Source organism: Amblyomma americanum, chromosome 2 (genome assembly GCF_052857255.1).
Source record: "Amblyomma americanum isolate KBUSLIRL-KWMA chromosome 2, ASM5285725v1, whole genome shotgun sequence".
NCBI classification, from domain to species: Eukaryota; Metazoa; Arthropoda; class Arachnida; order Ixodida; family Ixodidae; genus Amblyomma; species Amblyomma americanum.
Window position 1 is genome coordinate 159,753,870 of NC_135498.1, and position 24,840 is coordinate 159,778,709.

Consider the following 24,840-nt stretch of genomic DNA (forward strand, 5'->3'; position numbering starts at 1 on the left):
AGCAAAGCATAGGCATTCCTTATTAAATATACATAGGCAAGCGCCTTCTTCTCCACATACAGTTAAACTACGCGGAGTCCTTGTACCCGAGCATAGCACGCGCATATATAACCTTCACACTAAAGAGGGGTCTCAGTCTCCCGTTGGCGAGGACCACGCCTAATGATAAAACACCTCTGCTGGCAGTATATGGGGTTCATCGTCCTTAAGCTCCACATGAGCTTTGCGAGGTGGGCTCCGGAATAACCTCGACCACCTATGGATCTTTATTTGTATCAGAAATCGGAGAGCCCACGGGTGTTCTGATTTCGCCTCCATCGCCATGCGGCCGCCGGTGCAGAGATCAGATTTCGAGTCTTCAGGCTCTACAGCGCCACAGAAAGTATGTCACGGCGGTGGGTAACATCTACTCTGTGAACGTCCTTCATTTAGGTATGAAAGCATAAGCGTTGTGCTGTGCTCTAGGACGCTCAGCTGCGGTTGGCGAGTAAAATACGCGGACTATGACCCTGTCTCCTGTTAACCCTGCAGGCGTGCCGGGAGCTGTTCGGATTCCTTAGAGTGTCTTTTTCGCGGCAGGTTGTGACTAAAGGACGCCAAACCAAGCGCGAAAATGTCACAGGAATGCAACGAGCTGACCGTGCATGCTTGGGCAAGAAATAAAAGCAAGCAGGAAGCATAGGCGATGGCTAGCACCATCACTTGGCACAAAACGACGGACTGATTAGAGGAACACTCGGGAGAGGGACAGAACGGCTTTACAGAAGGATTCAGTGGTGCTATCTTTCGCAGCCAGCATTTTAGTGGAGCAGTATCGCTCAGGCGCGGGTTACACAGCGAAGATAGTGCAATGTTGACACCGGCAGTCAGTGACTGCGATATTTGTCGCAGAGTCGCCGCTAGGGTGAGGTCGCGAGAACAATGAGACATATACGACATGTAGGGTTGCTCATGGCCTTATGGAGCTTCAAAGGTGTAACGGCAGGCATTGCGAATGAAAAAGTTCTCAATCGATGTCGCCACGGTGTGGTAAGGAAAAGTGCGGTGTTAATATCAGAAAAAGCGGCGTCCGTGTCCGTAAACTCGAGAACGCACACACCTTCGACGCGCACTTCCCTAGCATTGTTTGTAGAAATCAACGGCTTTGACACTTCTGCCCCATGAACAGCGGCTGTCATTCGGCCTCAGGGAAAGTAGGAGGTTGGTGGCACATGGTAAACAGAGAACGGTGAAGGGAAAGTGACCGGAGTGAAACTGCTGCTGCTCTGCAACCTGACTTTCTCAATTTTTAGAGTGCGTTGTGCCAAGTCCAGTTCGATCACATTGTTTTTGCTTTGCTTTTGATAGGATTTTGGCAGTCACAAAAGGTGCGGCACAAACAGTGGTGGCACAAATAGGGCACGACGCATCTTTAGTGGATAAGAAATCATTGTTGAAAGATACCTCGTGTAGCCATTGGCTTCGTTGGAGCGGAAAGAGCCGCAGTATGTGTCGGTGCTGTAGATCAACGCAGATGTGCATCGATTGATTGCAGCGACAACAGTAGCCACGCAGTGTTAGTTCTAACGGCATTCATTATCCAACCACGCTGAACACCAGCTTTTTGCTACGAGTTATGAATTTGACTCCTCCGCCAATCTTCCCACCGCATGCGGTCAGCTCAGCTTAAGTCGCCACAACGATTAACCCACGTGCGCGACTGGCGTCCATAGACATGTGCGCTTACCTACACGCCTGCCCGCAAGTGCGCTGCATCGCGCTCTGCTCTTAAATGGCATTGGAGTGAAAACCCGTGGTACACCGCAAGTTAGCGGGCGGTATTTCGGCACAATGACATCACAAAGTTGAAATTTAGTTAGACATTAATCCCGTTTTTATTATACGCTGTGGAAGGTATATCTGAAAACCCAGGAATGATCGCATACTTCTATCTTAATGATTTATAAATGGAAGTGATAATCAGTTGAAGTAATGGCGTTCATAGTGACGAGGCATTACTTCTTCTAGAGCTTTTCTGCTATCCAGTAACAAAGTTCCTGACCACTTCTGCAGTGCGGAGAGCGTATCTGTAGTCTTTGGGCAAAAGATGGCCTCCACATTTCTGAAAAAATAACAGAAAGGTATGCAGACACGTAGGTCAGCACACTATGTCATAATACACTGTGAAATTTCATATGCGCAGTTCCGAAGTAGCAAGCAGAACTTTGCATTTATCTCCTGCTTTTCTGGTGAGCAGAGGTTAGATTCTTGCGTCTTCTTATAAGTTACCCCAGAAATCGCGCCGATAAGGACAGAGAGAGGCAAACTCGTGCATTACAGGAAATGTGGACACGAACTTGAAAGAAAGCTCTGAAGGGGCCAGTTCTAATTTAGTGCGCTAGAATTGAGGCTTCCAATCATCCAAAAAGCCCCTGCGTGTCAGTTCGTGCGGTCTCTAGTTTGGCAGCTGGCGGGGTGGAAACCTTACCTCTGGATTGTGAGCAAACTACCCACCTTGGCAGGCGGAAGCTCAATTAATAGACGTTTTCAGCATTTCGGAGACGTGCTAGCGCAGAAGTATACCGGTTTACCGGACCCCTCCTGCGCACGCGCAGTGGCCCCACCTGACGGCAACAACGCCACTGCGCGTCCGCAAGAGGGGTCCGGTAAACCGGTATACGTCTGCGCTAGCACGTCTCCGAAATGCTAAAAACGTCTAATGTTTGGTTGTCAGACTAAGCTCGGGAATAGCAACCTGTGCCTCACAAGCTCCACCGATGCCAGCATCTGCCATCTCAGGGCAGTGGAGCGTCGCGTAACCACTGGAACGCTGTGGCAGGAGTGGTATGAGGACTCCCTGTTGTCTATGAATGTAGAGAAAGACCAATTCTACTGCAATAGAAGAATAACATAATGCAATATCACGCGCACTTACAGCACATGGTTTATCAACCAAGGTAATCCCCTTCAGGTCAAGCAAAACCATATAAAGTCAAGACAAACCATGCAAAACGAGGACTAACCGTGCTAGCGCATGACAATTAGTAATTATATCCAAGCTAAACCGTCCGTTAATTTTTTTTTTCCGCATAGTTGTTTAACCCTATTCTTGGGACTATTTTCTTCTGTGATCTTCACAACAAGCTACTGTGGGCATGAAAGATTTAGAGATGAATACTGCCAGCAGCCTATCGATACATTCCCTGTACTTGTCCGTGTGAGCTCGGCTGTGATCTGAAATAATGCTGCACAAACTAGCGCGACAGTGCTGCAATAGAGCTTCCTCCGTACCCACATATACTCACGACACGCCTCAAGTGAAAATGATGAGTCATACAGGGACAGAAAACACATTTTCGAGGAAAGTGTGGACTTTCTCATTGTATTAGGGAATCGAGTTGTGGAAGGAGAAGCATCTCATTTGCAGAAAATGAGAGACCCATGCGAAAACAACGGCTAAATGATTTGTCGTCTTCACGCGATGCCGTCACAGAGATTGTTTCACAGAGAATCCGGCATCGTCGTCGGCGCTGTTTGCTGTCTGCCAAAAATTCATGAAAAATGCCCAGAAAAGCAAACTGGGAGGCAGGCGGGCCACCTGTTGTTATTATGGCTTCTTAACATAGGGCGAGGTATTTATGTATATGGCTTCATCTTTTTCTGTTTCGTGTCTTCTTTAGCACGTATGATGGTGAACATCCATTTTATAAAAGTTAAAATATTGCCTTTTCTGCTCAATGTGCCAACCGAATGCGTGCCCATAACCAACAGTGAAATGTCTAGCTGCGCGTATTAAAGGCAAGTTCACTGTACAGCATTAAGTGCGAGAAACACCATCCACCGCATTTCCAGCCAAGTGATGATGATACGGCTCTCCTGCGTGCTGGGCGAGTGAAACACGTGTCCTTTCTTGGCCGATAACCCCGTGCGGGTATGTGCCATCTTTTGAAAGGCTAGCAACAACAACGTGTCCTTGAATCAACATGGGCGGTTCCTTTTTTTCTTCACCCAGCGATGCAGTTTCCTGTTTTGTTTATTGCAGATTACAAAGCGTCTTAGGATATAACTGGATTGCCAATCTGGCTGTAATGTGCACACACAAGTACTTCCAGTTATGTGAGAGATGTTAATAGAATCATAAAAGACAACTTACGAATATCTTGGCGGTAAACTCTGTAACGTTCAAGTTGTAGTCTTCAAGGTAGTGCTGAGAAGAAAATGCAGTTTAAGAAACTACAATCCATCAATCTCCATGCACTTATCCACACATTTCATGTGGTGAGTGACCCAGCTCGCAGCTTAAAGCCATCTTTTCTTGAGCCGGTAGAGGACTTTATATTCCATGCAAGAAATCGAACTCAGCGAAATGGAAAAGGTGGAAACCTGATCTGTTGGTATTGCCATATTTTGCATTGGAAAGAAGCAGTGAGCGCACGAGAGAGGTGGTTGTAGAAGCGACACTCACATCAACGGCTCTAATACCACAAAGGCATTGAAAAAAAGCACAAGTACATACATAAAGAAAAACGGTTTACTGCATATATGTTAACACAAAGTAGTGCACGAGAAGCCAAAGGAGTGCAGACTTGCGGTCGTACCGCATGTCTAAACTACAAGAACTACGTGTCAAGGTATAACTAGTGCCGTGCACGGAGAAGGAAGACATTTTCAAGGGTGCTGAGAGCTTAAGAGCATAAAACTGCTGAAAGGAAGCAGGGCCACCGCCCGCCAAAATGATCTGCTTCATTGCATATCTGTACGCCTCTGCCATCTTCTACTTACAAAGGAGAAAAAGCAAGCCGCTATCATCTGCGCGAATTTGATTGCCTTCTCAACAAGTTAGTCCCTCGCCTGCTCTATTGTGTGTGTTTGTACCTATGCATCGCTTTGTGCCTGCTTACTTCATACAGTTTTATTGCTCTCCAGTCGGCGCTGCCCGGTGGCACTGCCCGCTCTTCGTTGTCTCCTACGTGGCACCAATCCGGTGATTCTGACTAAAGAAAGATCATCTCTGGCGTGTGCGCAGCTGGCCTAGCGCGTGCGCTTAGTCCAGCCGCAATGCCCGGTCATCGCCGTCTTCTACGCAACAAAATTCCTTGCTTTCGCACTGATTCAAGTGTAGGAAATATTTTCTACAGTTTTTTGCCAGACAACTTTGCACTGTTAAGACACTTATGAACAGGTAATGAATGGCAGTTTACCAATATCCCTCAAGAGAAAAGCATATAATAGCTGTATCTTACCGGTACTCACCAATTGGCTAAAATTTTAGTTTCGAAATGACCAGCACGGAAACAGACGAAGGCAAGAGAAGAAAAAACATTGACGACAGTCGTGATCCCCCACCGTGGGTATGTGCCATCGCATTTGAAGCAACAACAACTGATGACAGGACGGGTGCTGACAAACAACTGTTCATTTTCGAGGAAAACCCAGCACAATATATGCCAAAAAACCACGTGACAGTCAGGGGGCCAAATAGTACAACCTAAAGCACAGTCATAAAAGGGCGGCCGACACATGCATGAACCCGAAGGAAAAAGAACTAAATATGATAAAAGGGTGCGGGAAACTTCATGAAATGATCACATCGAAAAAAGCACTATAACCTGCAAAAAAAAAAAAACAAGGAAAAACGCCTGCAAACAATATCGTGGCCAAAAAGTGGTGTCAAGAACACTTCACGAGCGAGCCTAAAAGGGCCGCTCCACAAGATGTCCACAACGTAAGAAAGATAGCAGGGCGTTACAACGTCCAGGTAGTCTTTTCCGCACCGTGCAAGCTTTCTAAGATATGTGTCTTAAACAACAGGGCAACAAAGGCGGTCTGCACAACGAGACTGCCTGACTGGGGTTGTCTATCAGATACTTCTAATGTGTGGTAGTGTATACATCGGCCAGACGGGAAGATACTTTATTATCAGGGCCAGGGAGCACTTCCTCAACGTAGATAGAGAGTCTGGAGGTAATCTCGCAGACCACTGCAGCCAGCCTCGCCACAAGTGAAAACCTGTATTAGAGGATAGAAGGTTCCTAGCAACGTCAAAAAAACAAAACAGAAAGGGGGGTCATTGAGGCCTACTTAATTGCTAAGGCAGGGGACATTTGCGTAAACACGCCCTCAATTTCACTACACGAAAAAGAAATGCGCTTCCCTGGCCATGCCTAACACTTCCTGTTTTTGCATGTTCGCTTGCCAATTCCCGTCCACTCATGAAGTTTTCTCAAGTCACCCGGTGCGTATACTACTCCTCAGGCTTTTGGCGCGGCTTGTAAGTTGAAATGTTCGAAACTGTGTTTTACATGTGGTCTGTTAGTTTTCTGTCAGTGTTTACCTCTATACCTTCCTAGCATTGACAAATTTTTGCTCTTTTTTAGGTTTTATTCGTTTGTTTCTAGCCATTTTTTTGTGGCATCCGTAGGATTGTATGACGTTTTATCTGATTTTAGATTACTGACTCTCATTTTGCTTTGCTTGCTTGGGGCGTTTTAGGCTCGCTCGTTGTTGCTGTTTAAGTGTTCTTGACACCGCCCTTTGGCCACGATGTTCTTCGCAGGCGTTTTTCTTTGTTCTTTTTTTTGCTGGTTATAGTGCTTTACTTTTATGGGACCATTTCAGGAAGTTTCCAGCGCCATTTTATTCAAATTTAGTTTTTTTTTCCTCCCGGTTAATGCATGTGTCGGCCGCCCTTTGATGACTGTGCTTTAGGTTGTAATCTTTTGCCCCCTGACTGTCACTTGGTTTTTTGGCATATATTGTGCTGGGTTTTCCTCGAAAATAAAGAGTTGTTAGTCAGCGCCCGTCCTGTCATCAGTGTTTTTTGTTCTCTTGTCTTCGTCTGTTTCCGCGCTGGTCATTTTGAATCATGTCCCACCAACTCGCCCAATCGGCAATTTTGATTAAAAATTTTAGGATAACGAAAAAAGGTTGAGATTAAAATGAGGAGAACGCAGCGAGGTATGGAATGTGAAATGCTTGGTGTAACGTTAAGATACAGGAAGAGAGCACAGTGCGTCAAAGAACAAACTCGGGGTTATGACCTCCTAGCTGAAATCAAGAAGAAATAGGCTTAGACAGGTCATGTAATGCGAAAGCAAGATCACTGATGGCCGTTAAGGGTAACGAACTAGATTCTAAGAGAAGCAAGCGTAGCAGGGAGTGGCAGAAAGTTAGATGGGCGGTTAAGACTGGGCAGTTTGCAGGTTTAAGGTGGCCTCAGCTGCCATAGGAAAAGGCTTTTTATAGAGGTGTGGGAGAACCCTTTGCCCTGCAATGGGCAGGCTGATGATGATGAACATATTGATGTAAATGTTCTAACAATCTGATTCGTAGCAAAATCTTGCTTTTAAAGTTTGTCCTGGGCTCGCATCGGGTAGGTAAGACTTCCATAGAAAACCAATGGGGTGCAATTTTCACAACAGCACAAAACTACAAGCGTACCAAGGAGTGATCTGTGGATATATTGATTGTAATGGCACAAACTTACGATACATGACAAGATTGCGTTCCTAAATAACCTCCTGTTTAAAAAAATGCCCTTGTCCAGAATTTGTATATGGAAGCTGTAAGAAATAAATTTGATCTAACGGTTCGCGTTGCGTGTGTAATTCATTCTTCAACAATAATAAATTAATTAACATCAATAATATGCGTGAAATCGCGCTCATTTAGTCCTCGAATGGAGACTGTTTACCCTTTGTTAGATGTACACAGCTCTCTGAAGTAAACGGAACACTTTAAAATACTATGAGGATTACATCTACCAGCTACACAGCATCAACAAGGGACCTCAATATGAAGTCTCGAGAGGATGACTGCTGTCAATTCGTCTCTCGCCTTTGGAAATTGCTAATCATGCTTGAAAATAGGCGCCAGAATCCTGTTAGAGCTAATAAGGCGTTTAGCAAACCGTTTGGCTACTTATATTATGGTAAGGCAGGACTGCAGTAATATGCTTTACTATACCATATTAAGGTTAGAAAAAGTATGAAAGCACGAAAGAGGATGAAATTATAATGAGCCAATATCAGCCACCACAGGCCTCTATTAGCGTAGCAGTACCATTTGTGATTCAGCGGCTGCTATTCAGGCTATGTGTACACGTGTAGGTTTAGCCAGTATATATAGGTAACAATATATTGCCTGACAGCAAATCGCTGCCCTCAGGGTTAATAAGTTAAATTTCTAATTGGCACCTTTTTCATCTTAAATAATGAATAAATATGCCGGTATTCGTTTACTGAACGATTCAATGGGACGCTTCCGCAGAAGTAAATAAACTGCTCGTTTTGAAAATGGTAATCGGGAATCAGCTACTTGAGAGTTTGACTCACGTAGTTACCTTTTACTACAGCTTTCGGGGTATCGATGCGTTCGGTAATGTATTTTGAGGACACTTAGTGGGCTTTACAAGCATGCTTCATAGGCGTGCACCTGTATAACGCTTTGCTCATTGAACGTACTCTTTAAATGACGTCCAAGACAGCTGTGCGCATTCAGTTCCAATAAAAAGACATTTCGTTTCTTTCTTTGAAGTGAGTGGGTGATTTGACATTCACTAGCATTAAGTGGCCAATATAGACCCCTGTCCGATTGGTTTTTAGGCTTGAAATTTGAGCCGCTGCTACCACATAATTGCACTTGTGGTTCAGCACAGATTTTTAATTTTATGCCGAGAACCAAAAAGCTTATTTCGTGTGGACGTTCACTCCTTCGGTCATTGTATTATTTGCAATTGCAGCTTTTAAATTTTTTAAAGAGCACTCGTAAAAGACTTACAGGATGAAGAACCTCCGTGATTCGACTAGCTTTGAGGAAGCAGTTCTGAAGGCACCTCTGGTGTACGTTGGCGTTCTACAGAAACATATAAACCATATGCTTTATTTAGAGCATGAAATTTATTATAGAAAACATTGGTCCCATTAGAAGACAGAGCTATTATATGAGCATTATATTTCGTTATACGTAACGCCCTATTGTTATTTCATATTTTGAGCAGACGCGGCAATTCCTGTGCAAGCTGTGTAGGAATCTCTACCAAAAAATCCGCTCAAGGACTTGTGACGGCACAGCTGTGGCTGCCTCGTCTTGTGACGAGATAAATACATTGCAATAGTTTTTCCAATGCACTCCGATATTAGTATGCACTTAATAGCTTAATTTTCACCAATATTAACGCTATCCACGTCGTCACTATGAACAGCTGTTTTTGTGTCGTGCCATATAGTCTTTTTTAGCAGCAGCTCTTTTGATATATCGATTAGTACCGCATCAAATTCGCACGGTATAAATAAGCTTTTCAGTTCTTTTCAGATGAAGTCTGAATGAAAAGTGGAGAAAAGACACTGTTGCCAGCAGGAATGTCCGTGTTTGTTCAGCAACTGCCTGGGTGGTCAAACTCAAGCAGTGCAAAGAAACACCTTAATGGCCAGGCGAACCTGTTCTTGTGTCCAAACGAAGATAGAGACCTAAGCCTGTGAGGTACGAGACGTTTCTAACTGCCTGAGGGGAGCACGATAAATGGTTTCTTATTTCCTTCGTGAAGTTGTCACCAAGGAAGTTCTATACAGACACATGAAAGAAGCATTGCAACTACACAAAAGCCGAACACTATTCTGATGCGTGAATTGCTGGGCGAGTCTGTTCTTCATGTTTGAGCAATAAACGAGCGATAACCTAGACACAAGACAAGAGGAATGTACACTGTCGCCGGACTTAGAACTGATTTATTTGTGGCTCATCCACGTACTTAAAGCAGTTTTCTTGCAAAGCGCCCATGCAAATAACAAAAATCAAATCCGGTCGTCCTTTTATCCCCGGCGACAGAGTATGTGTGTGTCCTCTTCTGGTCTTGAGTCTTTGTTTCACTTTTTTTTTTGCTAGGAGCTAAACACTACGAGTCTCTGAACAAACGGTACTCGCAACGCCATACATGCAATAATGTTCCCGTCTTGTCCTTACTTTTGTGCACTCCTCTGCATACGAGTAGCACAGGTGAAGAGCAACACATAGTCTATTTGTCTCCTGCAATGAAAAAAAAAAGCGTCCCAGACTATCAATGCAATTCATGCGGCACAGTATGCGTTAGCATTAGTGTTGCCCACTGGCGGTGGTGGGTGGTGCGATCCAGTTTTCCAATTACAGTACGACATGCACTTCCCCTCACCTCTATTTCTAACGAGCCTGCTAGCGTGACAATGGAGGGAGTGGCAGATGAACGGGGTAGTCTCTTCCCTGCATGGCCACGTTAATAGGTTCATGAGAATCAACCGACGCCATTGAGTTCGAGAGGTCCTTTGACGGGAAAAAGCCGCTTCGTTTTGAGTTGTATCCGACTGTAGTTCATTACAGGGGAGAGCGAAATTCGAACCCACTACCGTCTATGCTATTAGGCTACTACTGTTAGGCTACCACAGTGTGCAAAGAAAGCAGGAAACCACTTGCTTTGTGCGGAGCGTCGAGTCACCGCAGCAGGTCAGACGGGAAGCTAATTGAGATGCAAATACTGTCACACGCTCTATACGGAAAATACAGGACATGCGCTCAACAGTGCCTACCTTGCTTTAATCGAGCTGAGCTATTTAAGAATTTTTTTTCAACAAGCAGTCGCTATTTTTATTATTTTTTGTTCCAGCGGGTTTATTCTTTTGCAGTATGCGCTGTGTCACTTATGCGATATGGGGTTTTAAAAAATGTATAAACCAATACAAACTGAAATAAAAGACTGACTAACTGATTCCTATGCCTGCGACTCGGTTTGAAAAGCAAAGCATATGCAGCGAACTGAAGAAGCGTAATTGAGATGAGACAGCGCCATGGAGCCTGAACACGAGCTGCCTTTTACTACCACCTCGCTAGCTCGCTACCACCTCGCTACCACCTTGCTAGCAATTTGACGACTATGGCATGCGTTATGAACGCAAAACATCCTCGCTGTCCCAGGATATGTCTTGCATTCGGCTTTCACCCTTGACTGTAACACGGTGGCGTACGATGCGGAGCGTTGCGGCTAGTTTGGCCTGAGGTCGTTCTGTGATTTCTGCGCCACTTCCGACGTTCCACGCAGTCGTTCCTTGGCATTGAAGATGGGATCACCTAGCGCAATCCGGCGGTTGTCCTGCTCGGTCACAGAAAGCTTGATTATTTAGCTACTCCAAAAACCTTGGCGGTTGCGCATCTTCGCGACGCCGCTGGTCGATATTTTTAATGGGACATCGCGCTCCAACCACACAAGGGGAGAGCTAAACGCCTTCTTTCCAGAGGTCGAACAGTATGATGTATCGGATTGCGATGTGTGTATGTCTATTTCATTTATGCTCGTGAAAAAGGCAATTCAATTTTTGTGCTTGTACATACTAAGGCTACCGTCTCTGGTACCCACGCCGAACAATGAAGTGCACTTAGCAAAGTGGCATCGCTTTCAAGACATCACCTTCGATAACGTCGCCCGATAAATAGCACTAATGCACGTGCGAAAGCATTTCAAGGCTTGCGATGTAGGCCCTAATGCTGCGATCTCACTGATGCACGGCAGAGATGGAAGTACTGTTAGAATAGATACGCCACTGCTTTAAGCGTTCAGTCTCGATGGCGAGCGGCCCTATAGGGGATAGACGATGAAGAGTGCACACCGACTGCAACAAGGAAGAAGGAGTGCCTACTTCGGCGAGCAGCCTGTGGAACGTAATTCTCATTTAGATTTTCTACTTCATTTTGAGTAGTTTTCAAATGGGCGTCTTATCTACAGCTAAGGTTAATGCGTAAGGTACGCAAGAAACTACATTTCACTAAAGATATGCACAAGGACACAAAAGCGGACTGGCTTATTTCCATCAACGCATCATTTGGAGGGCTCCGCATATGGCAGTACAATATGAGCCAGGCATAGCTGACAAGGATACACAAGCACTGATTAGAACTCTCATAGCGGGAAGAAACGAAGGTAAGCAAATGCAAGGCGGAGTTGAGGCACAGGCATGAAAAGTCACCTCTTGTTTCCAGAAGCAGGATGAACATAACAGCAAGTGAAAGAGAAATGCTTATTGTACGAAGCTATACTGGGGTGGAGAGAGAGCGTAAAAGACTGCAGTGATGTGTTGGTTTAAGATACAATGGCAACTAAGACTATCATGCACTAATCACAATGTTAAAAAAGTCTGTTGCAATAAACAGACTGTAATTTATAACATCAATAGTTTGTTTATTACACCTTCTATGCTTAAAAACTTAGAAAACACGTGACAAGTAGACAAGATTACCTTCACCTAACCGAAGTGTAAAATTTTGGCGTAAAATAATGTGTTCATTTTAAAATGAAGCAAAATATTTTTTTCGCAGTGCTCCAACTTCTGTGCACAGCGAATAAGACGTGGTTTATTGCGAGCTCATATCGCATTTTTCAAATAAGGGCTTGTCTTGCATTCTCAACAAAAAGTTGTGTGTCAGGTGTGCGTGTGTCCAATGGGAGGGCGACATAAGATTGCTGCTACAAAACTTTCACGATGTCTGCATTTTTCCATTCTTCCAAGATGGGCTTCACAAAGCGCAGTTTGTTGTTTACTTTGGTTTCCGAAGCCGCTTGCCATTGTAGAAGTGGGCGATAGCCAAGTGGGCGACATTAAGCATTTATGTAGTTCTACAGCATTTGCAGCGCTCCTATCCTGGAGATTTCCGCCAGCGTCGAAATAGCAAGAGGTATTGCAAAGTGTCTGCAGTCAATAAAATTCAGTATCAAGATAGCTCTGTGTCCTGTGTCCCTCATGTCCGCGTCTCCTTGTGCGCTCACCTTTTCGTCAAAATTGGAGGCTTAAAGATATTCCTAAATTACGTACCGGTTGTGCAGACTATCATATGAACATTTCTCGGCCTTGTCTATAACCTGGCCGACACCCACAAACTTGGGATGGTTCAGAGAGCCTCATTTTGTATTGGATAAAAATTTGAGCATACAAAAATTTCACGGTAATATTGTTGCTATTAGGTTTCATCTAAACTTCGAACATAATGCGCCCCCGGAGCAAGTCGTCATATGATCACCATCGTGATAATATGGTTACGGAAGTACGGTATTTTATGCTGTTGGGGTTTACCGTCCCAAAGCGACTAAGGCTATGAGGGACGCCGTCAGGATGTCTCCGGATAATTTCGACCACTTGGGGTTTTTTGACGTGTACTGACGTCACACAGTACATTGACCACTAGTATTCCGCCTCCTTCGAAATGCGACCGCCGCGGCCGGAATCTAACCCGCGTCTTACGGGTCAGCAGCCGAGCACAATAACCACTCAGCCACCACTGCGGTTTTGTTTGCGGAAGTAAAGGCTTCGTTTGTAAATATTTTGCTCAAATTTGATGTTGACCACTTGGCCGACGACAAGGGCAAACTAGTGCACATAGAATTTTTTGCTGACAACAATCGGTGTGTGCGCAAAGCAATAAAATGCGCTCTAGCATGCATGGATTCCAGCAGTGCTCTGGTCTAGGGCTAGCACGGATTAGATTGAAACATTTTCAAATTTTTTCTCAAACCAGCACGCGAGTAGAGTTAAAACGCGCAGAACGTAGCTTTTTTTACCGTGCCGCTTTTATTGTCCTCATTTCTTATTCGAAGCCTGAACTATGTTCATTTAGAATAAGCAAAGCTAACCCTTGTTTGGCTACTTTTCGAACAAATAAAACTCTCACGTACCCGATAGATCGCCCCTGGTATATTCATGGTAATCGCAGTCTTCTTACAGGCCCACACGAAATCCGTAGCAACTCTCATGGCTTTGGCTGTGTCCCAGGCATCTGAAAAATAATTCACCTAAAGTTCCTCAGTAACAATTGTAGGGTGTATTGTTTGCGGACAACTGCCCCCTCCCAACCACAGAAAATTAAAATAAAGGGTTCAAGAAATGACCTGGCATGTTTCAGAAATAATTCACTTGCAACTAACCAGCACGGTTTACGTCAGAAGCTCTCATGTTAAACACAGCTTTATGAGTTGGTAGCACACCTCCACACTTTAGTGTACTTGTCTCATTATGTGGATGGTATATTCTTTGATTTTTCTAGCACCATTTACCCCGTACCTCATCAACGATTAACACTGAAAATTCGTAATCTCAAACTTGATGGTACAGCAACACGACATGGCTAAAATAATATTGTGTCAATCGTTTTCAGATGGTTAATACCAATAATAATACTTCCAACACAACCCGATTTCAATTCAAGTGTCCCTCAAGGTTCTGTAATTGGCAAGCTTATATTTTTATTACATACTATTGATAAAACAGTAAATATTACTTCTACCGTACTGTACGTTAGGACTGGCTATAGGATATCATCATCATCACGATCAGCCCGAGTACACCCACTGTAGGACGAAGGCCTCTCCCATGTCTCTCCAATTAACCCTGTCCTTTGCCAGCTGCGCGCAGCCTATGCCTGCAAACTTCTTAAACTCATCCACCCACCTAACCTGCTGTCACCCCCTGCTACGCTTGCCTTCTCTTGGAATCAGGGTTGGCGGTAGCGCGTTACAAGTAACGGCGTTACCGGTAACGCGTTACCTTTTTCGGTAACTTAGTAACGTACTCATTACTATTTCCGAACTGTAACGGGTAACGTACTTACGTTAACATTTTTCCGGTAACGTGAGGTGTCACGTTACTAGTTACGTTTTATTCCAATTATCCCACCCTCCGCCCCTTTTTTTAGAAAAAAAGCTCAGAGCACCTAAACTGGTGTTGCAAATAAACAAAATGTACAGGTGCACTCGACGACCATGGCTGCCGCTCGCATGCATGCATGCCAGAAAGCAGCTGCTCTTGTCGACGCACCCAACTAAAAGAGAAAAATACTCACAAAGCACGGAACACGTGCTCGAACACGCATTTATACACTTGCGTTCACCTACCTCCCCTTCCCAAATCACTCACACACACAGCTCTCTAAAAAGTGGAAGAATGCAGGGCATTTTAGAATATCACACTTTTCAGAATTACTGTGAATTTGTTGAGAGTTCAGCGCTGTTTTCTTTGTGAAGTTAGAATTGATGGCGAAGTGTCATTTTGTGTTTAATGTCACATGTAGGAAATGGCTTCACCATGTGCCACAGAGTTAGAAGCCGTTACATGTAACTCTACAGGACACTTTAAGCCACTATAGCATTGCTAAGCTCCTGCAAATTTGTGCAAAATATTCTCGTTTAATCAAGATTTTGGCTAAAATTGTTGTTCGGACTAGAAGTGTTATGTGAAATATGAGGTTTATAAAATTGTTATCGTGAGCTATTGCAGCGAAGACGCGCAGATTAAAAATTTTTGGCCGCGGAGTAACGGCAAAGTAACGTGCGGTATTTTTTCGGTAACGGTAACGCGTTACCTTTTTTGTAGGTAACGTAGAGCGATAACGCTTTCCTTTTTTTAGGGAACGAGTAGCGTACTTAGTTACGTTTTTTTCGGTAACGCCTGCAACACTGCTTGGAATCAACACTGTTAACCTTTAGGACCAGCGGTTATCTTGCCTTCGCACTACATGCCCTACCCAAGCCCATTTCTTCCTCTTGGTTTCGACTAGGATGTGATTAAACCGAGTTTCTTCCATCACCCACTCTGCCCGCTTCTGGTCTCTTAACGTTACACCTATAATTTTTCTTTCCATGGCTCGTTGCGTTATCCTTAATTTGAGCTGAACCCTTTTCGTTAGCCTCCACGTTTCTGCCCCGTAGGTGAGTACCGGTAACATACAGCTACCGTAAACTTTTCTCTTTAGGGATATTGGTAAAATTTTGTTCATAATGTGAGAGAACCTGCCGTATGCGCTCCACCCTATTCTTATCATTCGAGTTATTTTCCTCTCGTGATCCGGATCAGCTGTCACTACCTCCCAAAGTAGACGTACTTTTACCACTTCTAGCGCTTCGCTGCCAATTGTGAACTGCTGTTTCCTTGCTAGACTGTTGAATTACTTTGGTTGTCTGCATGTTAATTTTAAGACCTACCGTTCTACTCTGTCTAACTCTCTGTTATGTCTCTGTATATATGTACAGAGATATAGCCAGTCCTAATGACGTCATTACTTTGCAGTATGATGTTAATAGGCCATCAGAATGGCGCTGCAGATCGTAGATATATACTAATCCAAAAAAGACAATATCTGCACTTAATTTCTGATTCAAAGTCACAACCTGAAAACTTACATGATAAATTATGACACAGCAGGCTCAGTTTCATTGGTTAAAATATTCGAGGCACGCTTAGGCTCCGTATACAGGATATGACGCGATAGGGTTAATGGGTCTCTTCAGCGGCTCGGGGTCCGCTTTGCATACAATTTCACAGAGACGGATAGTGTTCACCTTGAATTATTGTTACAAATTTTATTTTTTCTCATTGTTTTTTGCAACAAGACACACAAGACCACACTATAAATATATCGTAAAGACGTTCCTCAGTCTTCGAGGAGCAGCGCGCCCAGATCACGGCAGAATTGTCAGTGGTTCGAGTCCCGGCTCGGCCACTTTTTTTTCCAGTGCAATTGCTTTTCTTTCTTACGAGGTACTACGTCATCACCATCATCATCAGCCTGACTACGCCCACTGCAGGAAAAGGCCTCTCCCATGTCTCTCCAATTAACCCTGACCTAGGGACTACGTAATGGTGCTGAAATGACGTTAGGGCCCTGTAGACCAATGAGGAATTGTGTAGTGACATAGTCACAGTTGCACTGTGTGATCGTTGTGGGGTTTTTGAATTACCCGTGAGAGGATGTGTGGTACTGATGTCACGACTTTCTCACCCAATCCGGATTTTATTTATTTAATTTTTATTTATTACTACCTCAAAGGCCCCATTGAACGGATATTCACAACGGCGGCGCCGGCTTTTCCGCTGAGCGGAACCAACCACTCTGTAGCGTTCATACCTCGGCGTGATCTTAAACTCTAGTTTAAGATACAATGGCCACATATTACATGAAGCAGCGTACAAGAAATTCGGCTTTCTCAAGCGAAGCTTATCCAGGTGTTTCAGGGAAGATTAAGAATTTTTATAAAATAGGATTTTTGAAGTAAAATTATGGCTTTTGCGGCATAGTATTACCAGTGTTCGCGGACACCATAAAATCGGTGAATTGTCTTAATTTGCAGGCTGAATGACTAATTTCTGACAATTAACATTTTAACTATAAGAGGTAGGCAACTGGTTCCAATTAGAGATTTGTAGCAGGTCATTAGTAATAGCCATATCAGATTTTAGAATTACGAAAACACAATTGCTGTTGGCGCTGTGGCTGGACAAAATTTGGCGACATTGTGCCAAAATACAAGCGCTTTGAAAACACATGCAAGCAAAGCAAGCTTTCCTATGCATGTAAATAGTCTAAAGCCAAATATTGTCGATCCACAAAGCCAATGGTCAACATTCTAAAAACTGATATGGCTATTACTAACGACCGGCTCCAAATTTCTAATTGCAACTAGACGCCTATCTCTAAAAGGTAAAAAGTTATTTATTAGAAATTAGTTAACCAGCATACTATTTAAGGCGGTTCGCCGGTTTTCTGGTGCCCGTCAGTAATGGTACTACCATTCTGTAAAAGCCATATCTTTACCTAAAAATCCTATTTTTGAGAATCACTTAGTCTTCGCTGAAACACCTGGTATCAGACCGACCGGGACAGCGATCAGTCATTTGGCATCACAACCAACTCACCCTTACCAACTTACTTGAAGCCCTTAAGAAGGCAGCTCGGTTCATTTATCATCCTACTTGCGGTACCAAAGCGTTTCACCTCTGAAGGAAACGCTCAGCACGTCTTCGCTCACAATGCGCAGAAAATTTGTTACATTAATTTTTTCAGACACTGTAATACAGTAACACGCCATTTTCCCGCCACCTCCTTCACCACCACCTCATTCCTCACATCGCGTCACAGTTGACCTTATATCCAGAAGTCCAAGGCTTGGGAGGATTGAGGACGCGAAGCCATTTCTCTTTCGGGAGGTTACGGTTGCTGAGGGTGCATAACGAGGCATGCAGCAAGCCGCACAATCAAACCCCTTGGGCCGTATACTTTTGACGGGGGGTTTACGTATCCAGTGATGTCTTCATAGCACACGGCCTTGCACTCGTCTAAATGTTTTGAAAAAAGCTAGTCTTTCGCTGTGTCACGAATTCCGATGATCGCAATAGCGAGATGGGGAAACCAGTTCCGTGCAAAAGAGATTGTATCCGGTTTCGGTACCCTGGACGACCACGAGGGGCAAAGTGCAGGAGTTTACGGTTATGCGTGACCCGTACCTTTCCGCTCCGATAAACAGGAGAGTCTATCCAGTCGACCTGGGTAAGAAGGAGCGTTGCTTGCTTCGATATAATATATCCGCGGTGGATTGTGCGTCTACATGCATTTCAACGCGGTTTCACTGATAATTAAGAAAGGGGCACGCACCGTAGCACACTTCACTACCCAAAAATTTATCGTCTGTCAACACCATCATCGTAATCTTGGAAAAAGCGACCTAAGAAGGTCAGCTCCTACGTACCCAATGCTGCGGCTGCATGTACCTGGTTCACTAGTTCTTGAGCCATCGTGAGTGGATGATGCTCGGGTTACACAATATTGTGAGTGTTGTGCAAGTTTATCACATCCGTCCATTTTTCATGCACATCTATCCAATCTGTATGCGTTTCTTGCCCAGTTCAGCATCCTTGTGCACGTTACCTTCAAAAAAGAACAACACTACACTGGCTGATAGCATGATTTCCAAGCAATAAACTTGCCGTTGAACTCAGGTATGCGAACGAAGCCAGCAGCTGCCATAGCGTACAGTCAGGGACAAAAGTCTCTGGACCACGTGTTTCATAAATGAAGCTGGTAGCCCTATGAATAGCCGGCGGCTGGAGATCACACTTATGGAGCTGAAAGTCACCTCCTTTCTTTCACCTCGACAAGTGCGGTCGTCAGTGGACGGCTGTTAACAGAGCTGTCGCCTTCGATGACGGAACACACGGTCTAAAGGCTTTTGTCCCCGACTGTACACTGCTGGTCGCTAGTGCAGCATCCGGTTCTCCGGTCAGTTGCGAGCCTTCCTCGTCGCGAATTGAAACGATCGGTCAGCCGTGGTAGGCTCCTGGCACAGGTTTTAAAAGAAGGCTAATATGAGAGCAGCAGCCGCGTTCTAGCACACTCGCTGTTACAACAGCCCCATGCACACGCTCTCGCAGAACAAAATCTCGAGCGCAGCCGCAGTGTTTACTGTCATCTACACTGATGATTGAGCAACATGCATTCCTCCTGAGAGATAGGGATAAGATGCTCATCCTGATCTGAAAGTGCCTGCCAAATGCGAAAAAGTAGGTGGTCCACCTTGCACGAGGGGCAGTAGGGAGCCTGTCCACCAAGTGCGACCTGCCCACTACGGAAGGCGACAATAAAATTGCCAAAACGTTCAGTGCAGTTGCCACTTGCCCACCGTGGCACTGCGCATCATGAGCTCATTGGTCGAGAGATAACCTCCCGAAGCACTATCCGTTGAAAATGAACCTTACGGGAGCATAAGACGAGCAACCTGGGCCTTTGAAGCCCCACCAGTGGCTGTGTTTGAAACAGTCGCCTGCCGGGCCAGTAGCGCATCCAATGAGATATCTGCCGCAGTTGATGAGAAAAGAAGACTTAAATATGCCCCAAAATACAGGGAAAGTATAGAGACTGGTCTTTGAGTTTAAGCAACCACAAAGGTCGAGAACAATCCAAGGCCATCTAACAGGGACCTCCACTAAAACATCATTACTAGCACGCCCACAATCTCGGCACGTGAAATGAGGCATACATCCTTTTTCAGGTGCGCCGAATATTGTGTTGCGTTGGGTTGGGTTTTATGGCACATAGGCAACTAAGGCCATCATGCGCCAAGCTCAAGGTATAAAAAAGTTTCCTGCACACTTGTGCAGAAATGTGAAAAATCATTGGAGTTACAATGCCTAAAATATTACTACTGCCTAGTGATGACAAAGGTATTTAAGAAATGGCTACTAAGAAAAGTTTTTAAGAGGATAGGTTAGCCTCAGCAGCCATCCTTGCCTTCGCAAGAATCTCGATGCTCCAAACCACAAGAAAAAAAAACCTCCGCCTTTATCTCAGGAGTGAGAATGTGGCTGAGGTGAATCAAAGAATGCAGCGAATCAGTTGGTGAAGATCCAGAATTCTCAGAAAAAAGTTGCTTCTCTTAAAAAGCTTAAACACAATACATATGAACAATTGCATCTTCATCCAAGAGCAACATTGGGTGCAAAAGAATGGGTTAATTATAAAAGTGAATAAAATATTTTTTCCGAAGTTTTGCATGTTTCGCGCATGAGTATAAAATGCGATTAACTGTTAGCTCATCTCCGCCTTTGTCACAAACAGGTTTGTCTTGTTTTGTCAATAGAATAGCGTGTTTGGTCTACCTGAAGACGACATAACCATGCACCTAGAACAGGCTTTACCAAGTGCAGTTTTTGTGTACTTCATTGTTCCAAGCAGTCTGACATTGTTTTTCCTTACAAATTTTATGCAGTCCTTAAAGAGTATATTTACTTTTTTATTTCCTTGCCACGAACTTAAGCAGAGCACAAATCTGCTCTCTCGTTGCCTTTTATTCCGAGATGACTCGGTAGCCAGCACATTTTTATATTTTGCTGTTGAGCTGTGGCAGTTACTATGTTGTGCATGATGTCGCCAAGTACAGGGGTGATTGCATTCACACAACGGAGAGCTGTAAGCACGCATAAGGAGTCTGTGTAAATAATAGCGTTTTTGAGGTTCTCGATGAGTATTTTTTGTATGGCCACAGATACTGCATAAGATTCCGCAGCGAAGATGGATGCGCACTGTGGAAGTCGTACTGTTTCCTCTGAATTGCCGCACACCACTGCGCTCCCTACGTCATCGTATGTTTTTGATCCATCAGTATATAATTCCGTAAAACTACTCATTGTTCTTCGAGGGAATTAAATTGTATTATATGTTGTTGAGCGGTTTGTTTCGTCCGGAAGTGTGTAAGAGTGAAATTGCATATTGCAGGGAAATTGTACCATGGAGGTACTGGGTCTCGTCTTTGCGAAAAACCAGGTAATGTGTTTAGTAGGCCAATATCCCCGCACATCTCTTCAAATCGCAAGAGCAATGTCACGGTAGCTTGCGGTTTTTTGTTAAAGAGTGTTCTAGATGGGCACTTCTAACGATGGGGTAACATAGATGCTTCTGCAATGAACGGATTTTTAGAATGCGTGAGCATTCGAGCATGCTTCTGGTCTGCAAGTGATGGTTCGTTAGTTTCAACATAAAGACTGTTTATGGATGACATCTCGTACGCACAAATGAAAAGATGGAAACCTGAATTATGCACTGGAACCAGCCGGCAAAGATACGATGGTCTCGCTGACCCATAAATTATACATCCGTAATGTAAATTAGAGCGAACAACAGACCGATAAATTTGTCGGAATGTCAGCTTTTTGTCAAAAGTAATGCCTAGAAATTTTACTTCACTTTTTATAGGTTGTTCGATTTTGTTTAGACGTAAGCAGGGGTTGGATTGTAGACATAGTTTTAGTAAGAACAGAATGCCCACTGTTTTCTGTGTAAACTGGAATCCATTTTTGTCTGCCCATGTCTCTAGTTGGTTTATTGTTAACTGTGCTTGTCTCTCGCATGTTGCTACATTGGAGGATGTGCAAGCTATTTGAAGATCGTCGACATAGACTGAATACATCATGGATTTCGGGATTATTTTGTAAATGGAATTCATCTTTGCAATAAACAGTGTTGTGCTAAAAATACACCCCTGAGCAACCTCGTTCCTGTAAAAAGCTTATCTCAGGTGTACTTGAAATGAGCGGTTTGACAGGAAATCATTTAGAAGTTTAACATCCCACCGTGGACGCCATGTTCTGCGAGGTTGCAAAGAATCCCCAATCTAAACGTTGTATCGTATGTTTCTCCAGATCAAAAAAGACAGCAAGGAAGTGTTGTTTATGTAAAACAGCTTCTCTGATTGTGTTTTTGAGGCGAACTAGATGGTCAGCTGTTGAGCATGTCTTTTTAAAACCGCATTGCTGGATGTCAAGAAGTTTGCGAGCTTCAAGGACAAAAGTTAATCTTATATTTAGAACACTTTCCAAAGATTTGGCGAGGCAACTTGTAATGGCTATTGGCCTATAGCTGCTAAGGAAGGTTGGCAGCTTTCCAAGTTTCAGAAATGGTACTATAACGGCTCTTATCCATTCGTTGGGTATATTTTTCCATTAATATTTTATCAAAGAAATTCAAGCGTGCTTCTATGGCAGGCTGGGAAAAATAGCCAACCATTTCGTAGGGTATCTGGTCGTGTCCTGGAGCAGTTGTTTTTGCCGGCAAACAGTACTCTATTGATTTTTGGAGGGTAATTAGATTATTATATTTTTGATTCACACCTCCACTTGTTGGCAGCCTGCATTTTTCGGCTGTGGTTTTGTATTTTAGAAGTGGCTGGCTATAGTGTGAACAACTTCAAACCGTAGCAAAGTGCTCCCCTTAAAATATTTTCTTGTATAGGTACTAAGTTGGGCTCCTGTAGACAGAGGGCGACAGGAGAAAGCAAGTTCACAATATTTTTTACATCGCTGTAGTTCTTAAATATCCACGACAATTCCAATGAATTAAAAATTAATGATAAAAGAGTTTTGGGTCTTGTTGTTAAAAATCTAAACTTCCGTAGCTTTTTGGGACCGTTATTTGAGTTTTTCTTTATCGCTCAAGAGAGCTACGACACCGCTAAAGCGGGAGTGAACTTGGCGTTGAGTCTATCGCATCCAGGAGGAGCTGGAGGACCGCAGAGAAACTGCGGGTGCACGAGTTGTAGTTCTCTCCCGATTAGCGGAAGCCTTGCGGGCTGCCAACCCAGGAGCCAGCGAACCCTTTTACAGAGGTGGCAGACCAGCCTTTGCTGAATCTGCCGGGGGCGTGGATGGCCCTGCCTCAGGCTCACGGTGTGTGGCCTGGGCAGAAACCGTAGGCCGATGCGGTGCTTCGCCCCGTCGCACCACATCGGCAAAATTTGTTTTTCCTGTGAAAAGGAACAATCATTGTGTTTGTGTGAATCGTTTTCTTGCTTCCTCAAATAATACGTTTTCCTTAGTTTTGATAGTTATGTTTTTCTCTTCGTTCCAGGATCGACCCGATCTCGATTATGCAGGGTGGTCCCCTTCAGTTAGCGCACTTTGGCGCAGCGTTACATTGCACGGATTCAAGACCTTTTGATGCCTATTTTGCGCAGGTTCGCCGGCCGCGACAGGTCTGGGAGGCATGTCCGAATCTTTGACACCTGAAACACCTTCTCGGGTTTGATATGTATGGTCAGACAGCTATTTTCATGTGTCCTAATTGCATGGTTTCTGACAGCTGGCTAACGGCGAAAGTCGGGAATAAGTGTTCTGTTGGTCTTTCTTTATCCTCTTTACGGATGTTGATACATTTGGCGTCAGTCACGTTCTGGTCTTTCAAGCCTTCCAGCATTTCTTCCTCTGTTAATGTCAGGAAATCGTGCTCTGAGGTTATACCTTTGACGGTATTTAGTGATCTGAGGGCGCTGATGGAAACAGGAATGTCTCCGAAGGTCACTATGTTTTCTACTTCGGAGCATTGCGCATTATCCCTGGTCTAAAGGAGGAGACCACATTGGCTTTGTAAAAGTCCTAACGCATCTGTCACACTTTTAGAGACCACGAACGTTGAAATGATTCGGGCTGGTTTTTCTCTTTCACTATATGTACTACATGGTACTTCGGGAAACCTTCTTTTGTTCTTTGAAAGAAGTATATAGTTGCATCGGTCCGCACCATTTTTTTTAGGGCGATAATTTTTTGCATGGGAAGCCATGAAAATAGTGTGTTTTTCGACTATGGTGCCAGCCACCCACCACAGAGCCCAACGAACGGGCGGGATAGGAACTTGCGCGCAAGTCCTGCCCACGCCAGCTGTTCAACCCAACTATAACCAAATATGACGCAACTCAGGGGGGTTGGCCACGCAAGGTTAACATCCGCCCCCAGGAAAAAAATGAAAAACCAAGAAGTGAATAGGAGACAGGAGGGTTGTGAGAAAGAAGATAGGAATGTGAAGGATGGAGGGGAGCACTGTAGGAAAAGGCGACTGCCGATTTCCCTCGGTCAGGTCAGGCCGGAGGTGCCGTCTACAGGAAGCAGTGGCCAAAATGGTGTGTTGCCTTCGCCGAAGGGCCTTAGAGGTCCAAACGCTCGGCATTGGCCACCAGGAACCCCTTTTCCCCGGACACGGCGATACCGTGCACGGCTGAGCGCGGGTGCTAGGGTCCGTGGTGACGCTATGTTCACCATCATAACTCCTGCGGGGATGTCCCTGTGGATGCTCAGGAACCCGTGGTGTCGCAAGTCACCAACGTCCGCACGCTGCAGACGCCCCCCTGTGGGGAGCGGAATATCGTAACATATTGCCGCGAGCCTTTGCAGTGTTTGTTAATTCGTCAAAGCTGTCGGCACGCCGCTTTATTGCTTTGTTGGCGATGAAAGACGTGACTAGATTTACCTCGATTGATCGCAGCCAGGCAGAGCTGATTCTGCGTTGTTCGTGAATGTTCTAGTAACTTTGCGCGCTTTATCTCGAAAGTTCGATATCAGCTTTAGACAGCACGGCCGACAGCGGCGGGCGTTCTGTTCGACGACCGCCGAACATATTTGTTGCTACGCCGCCGCGGAGTGATTGAATCCACTGTGGGCGCAAGTCAGCCCAAATAAAGTTTTGTTTAGACGCCATTTTCGCTGTCGTTCTGCTCCGCGGATTCCTGTCACTCCTTGGTGACATCCGGGGGAGGTTCTG

General features: G+C 44.6%; 1 protein-coding gene across 1 annotated transcript in view; it reads right to left on the reverse strand.

Moving 5' to 3' along the window:
* Window positions 1-1,972: 1,972 nt before the first annotated feature.
* Window positions 1,973-24,840, reverse strand: part of LOC144119204 (uncharacterized) — a 40,292-nt gene continuing 17,424 nt past the window's right edge. The window contains exons 2-6 of the mRNA XM_077651885.1: window positions 13,667-13,767; window positions 9,940-10,002; window positions 8,758-8,832; window positions 4,133-4,186; window positions 1,973-2,101 (exon numbers count right to left, since the gene is read on the reverse strand). Coding sequence (XP_077508011.1) covers window positions 2,018-2,101; window positions 4,133-4,186; window positions 8,758-8,832; window positions 9,940-10,002; window positions 13,667-13,767 — 377 coding nt within the window. The 3' untranslated portion in view covers window positions 1,973-2,017. The remainder of the gene's footprint in view (window positions 2,102-4,132; window positions 4,187-8,757; window positions 8,833-9,939; window positions 10,003-13,666; window positions 13,768-24,840) is intronic.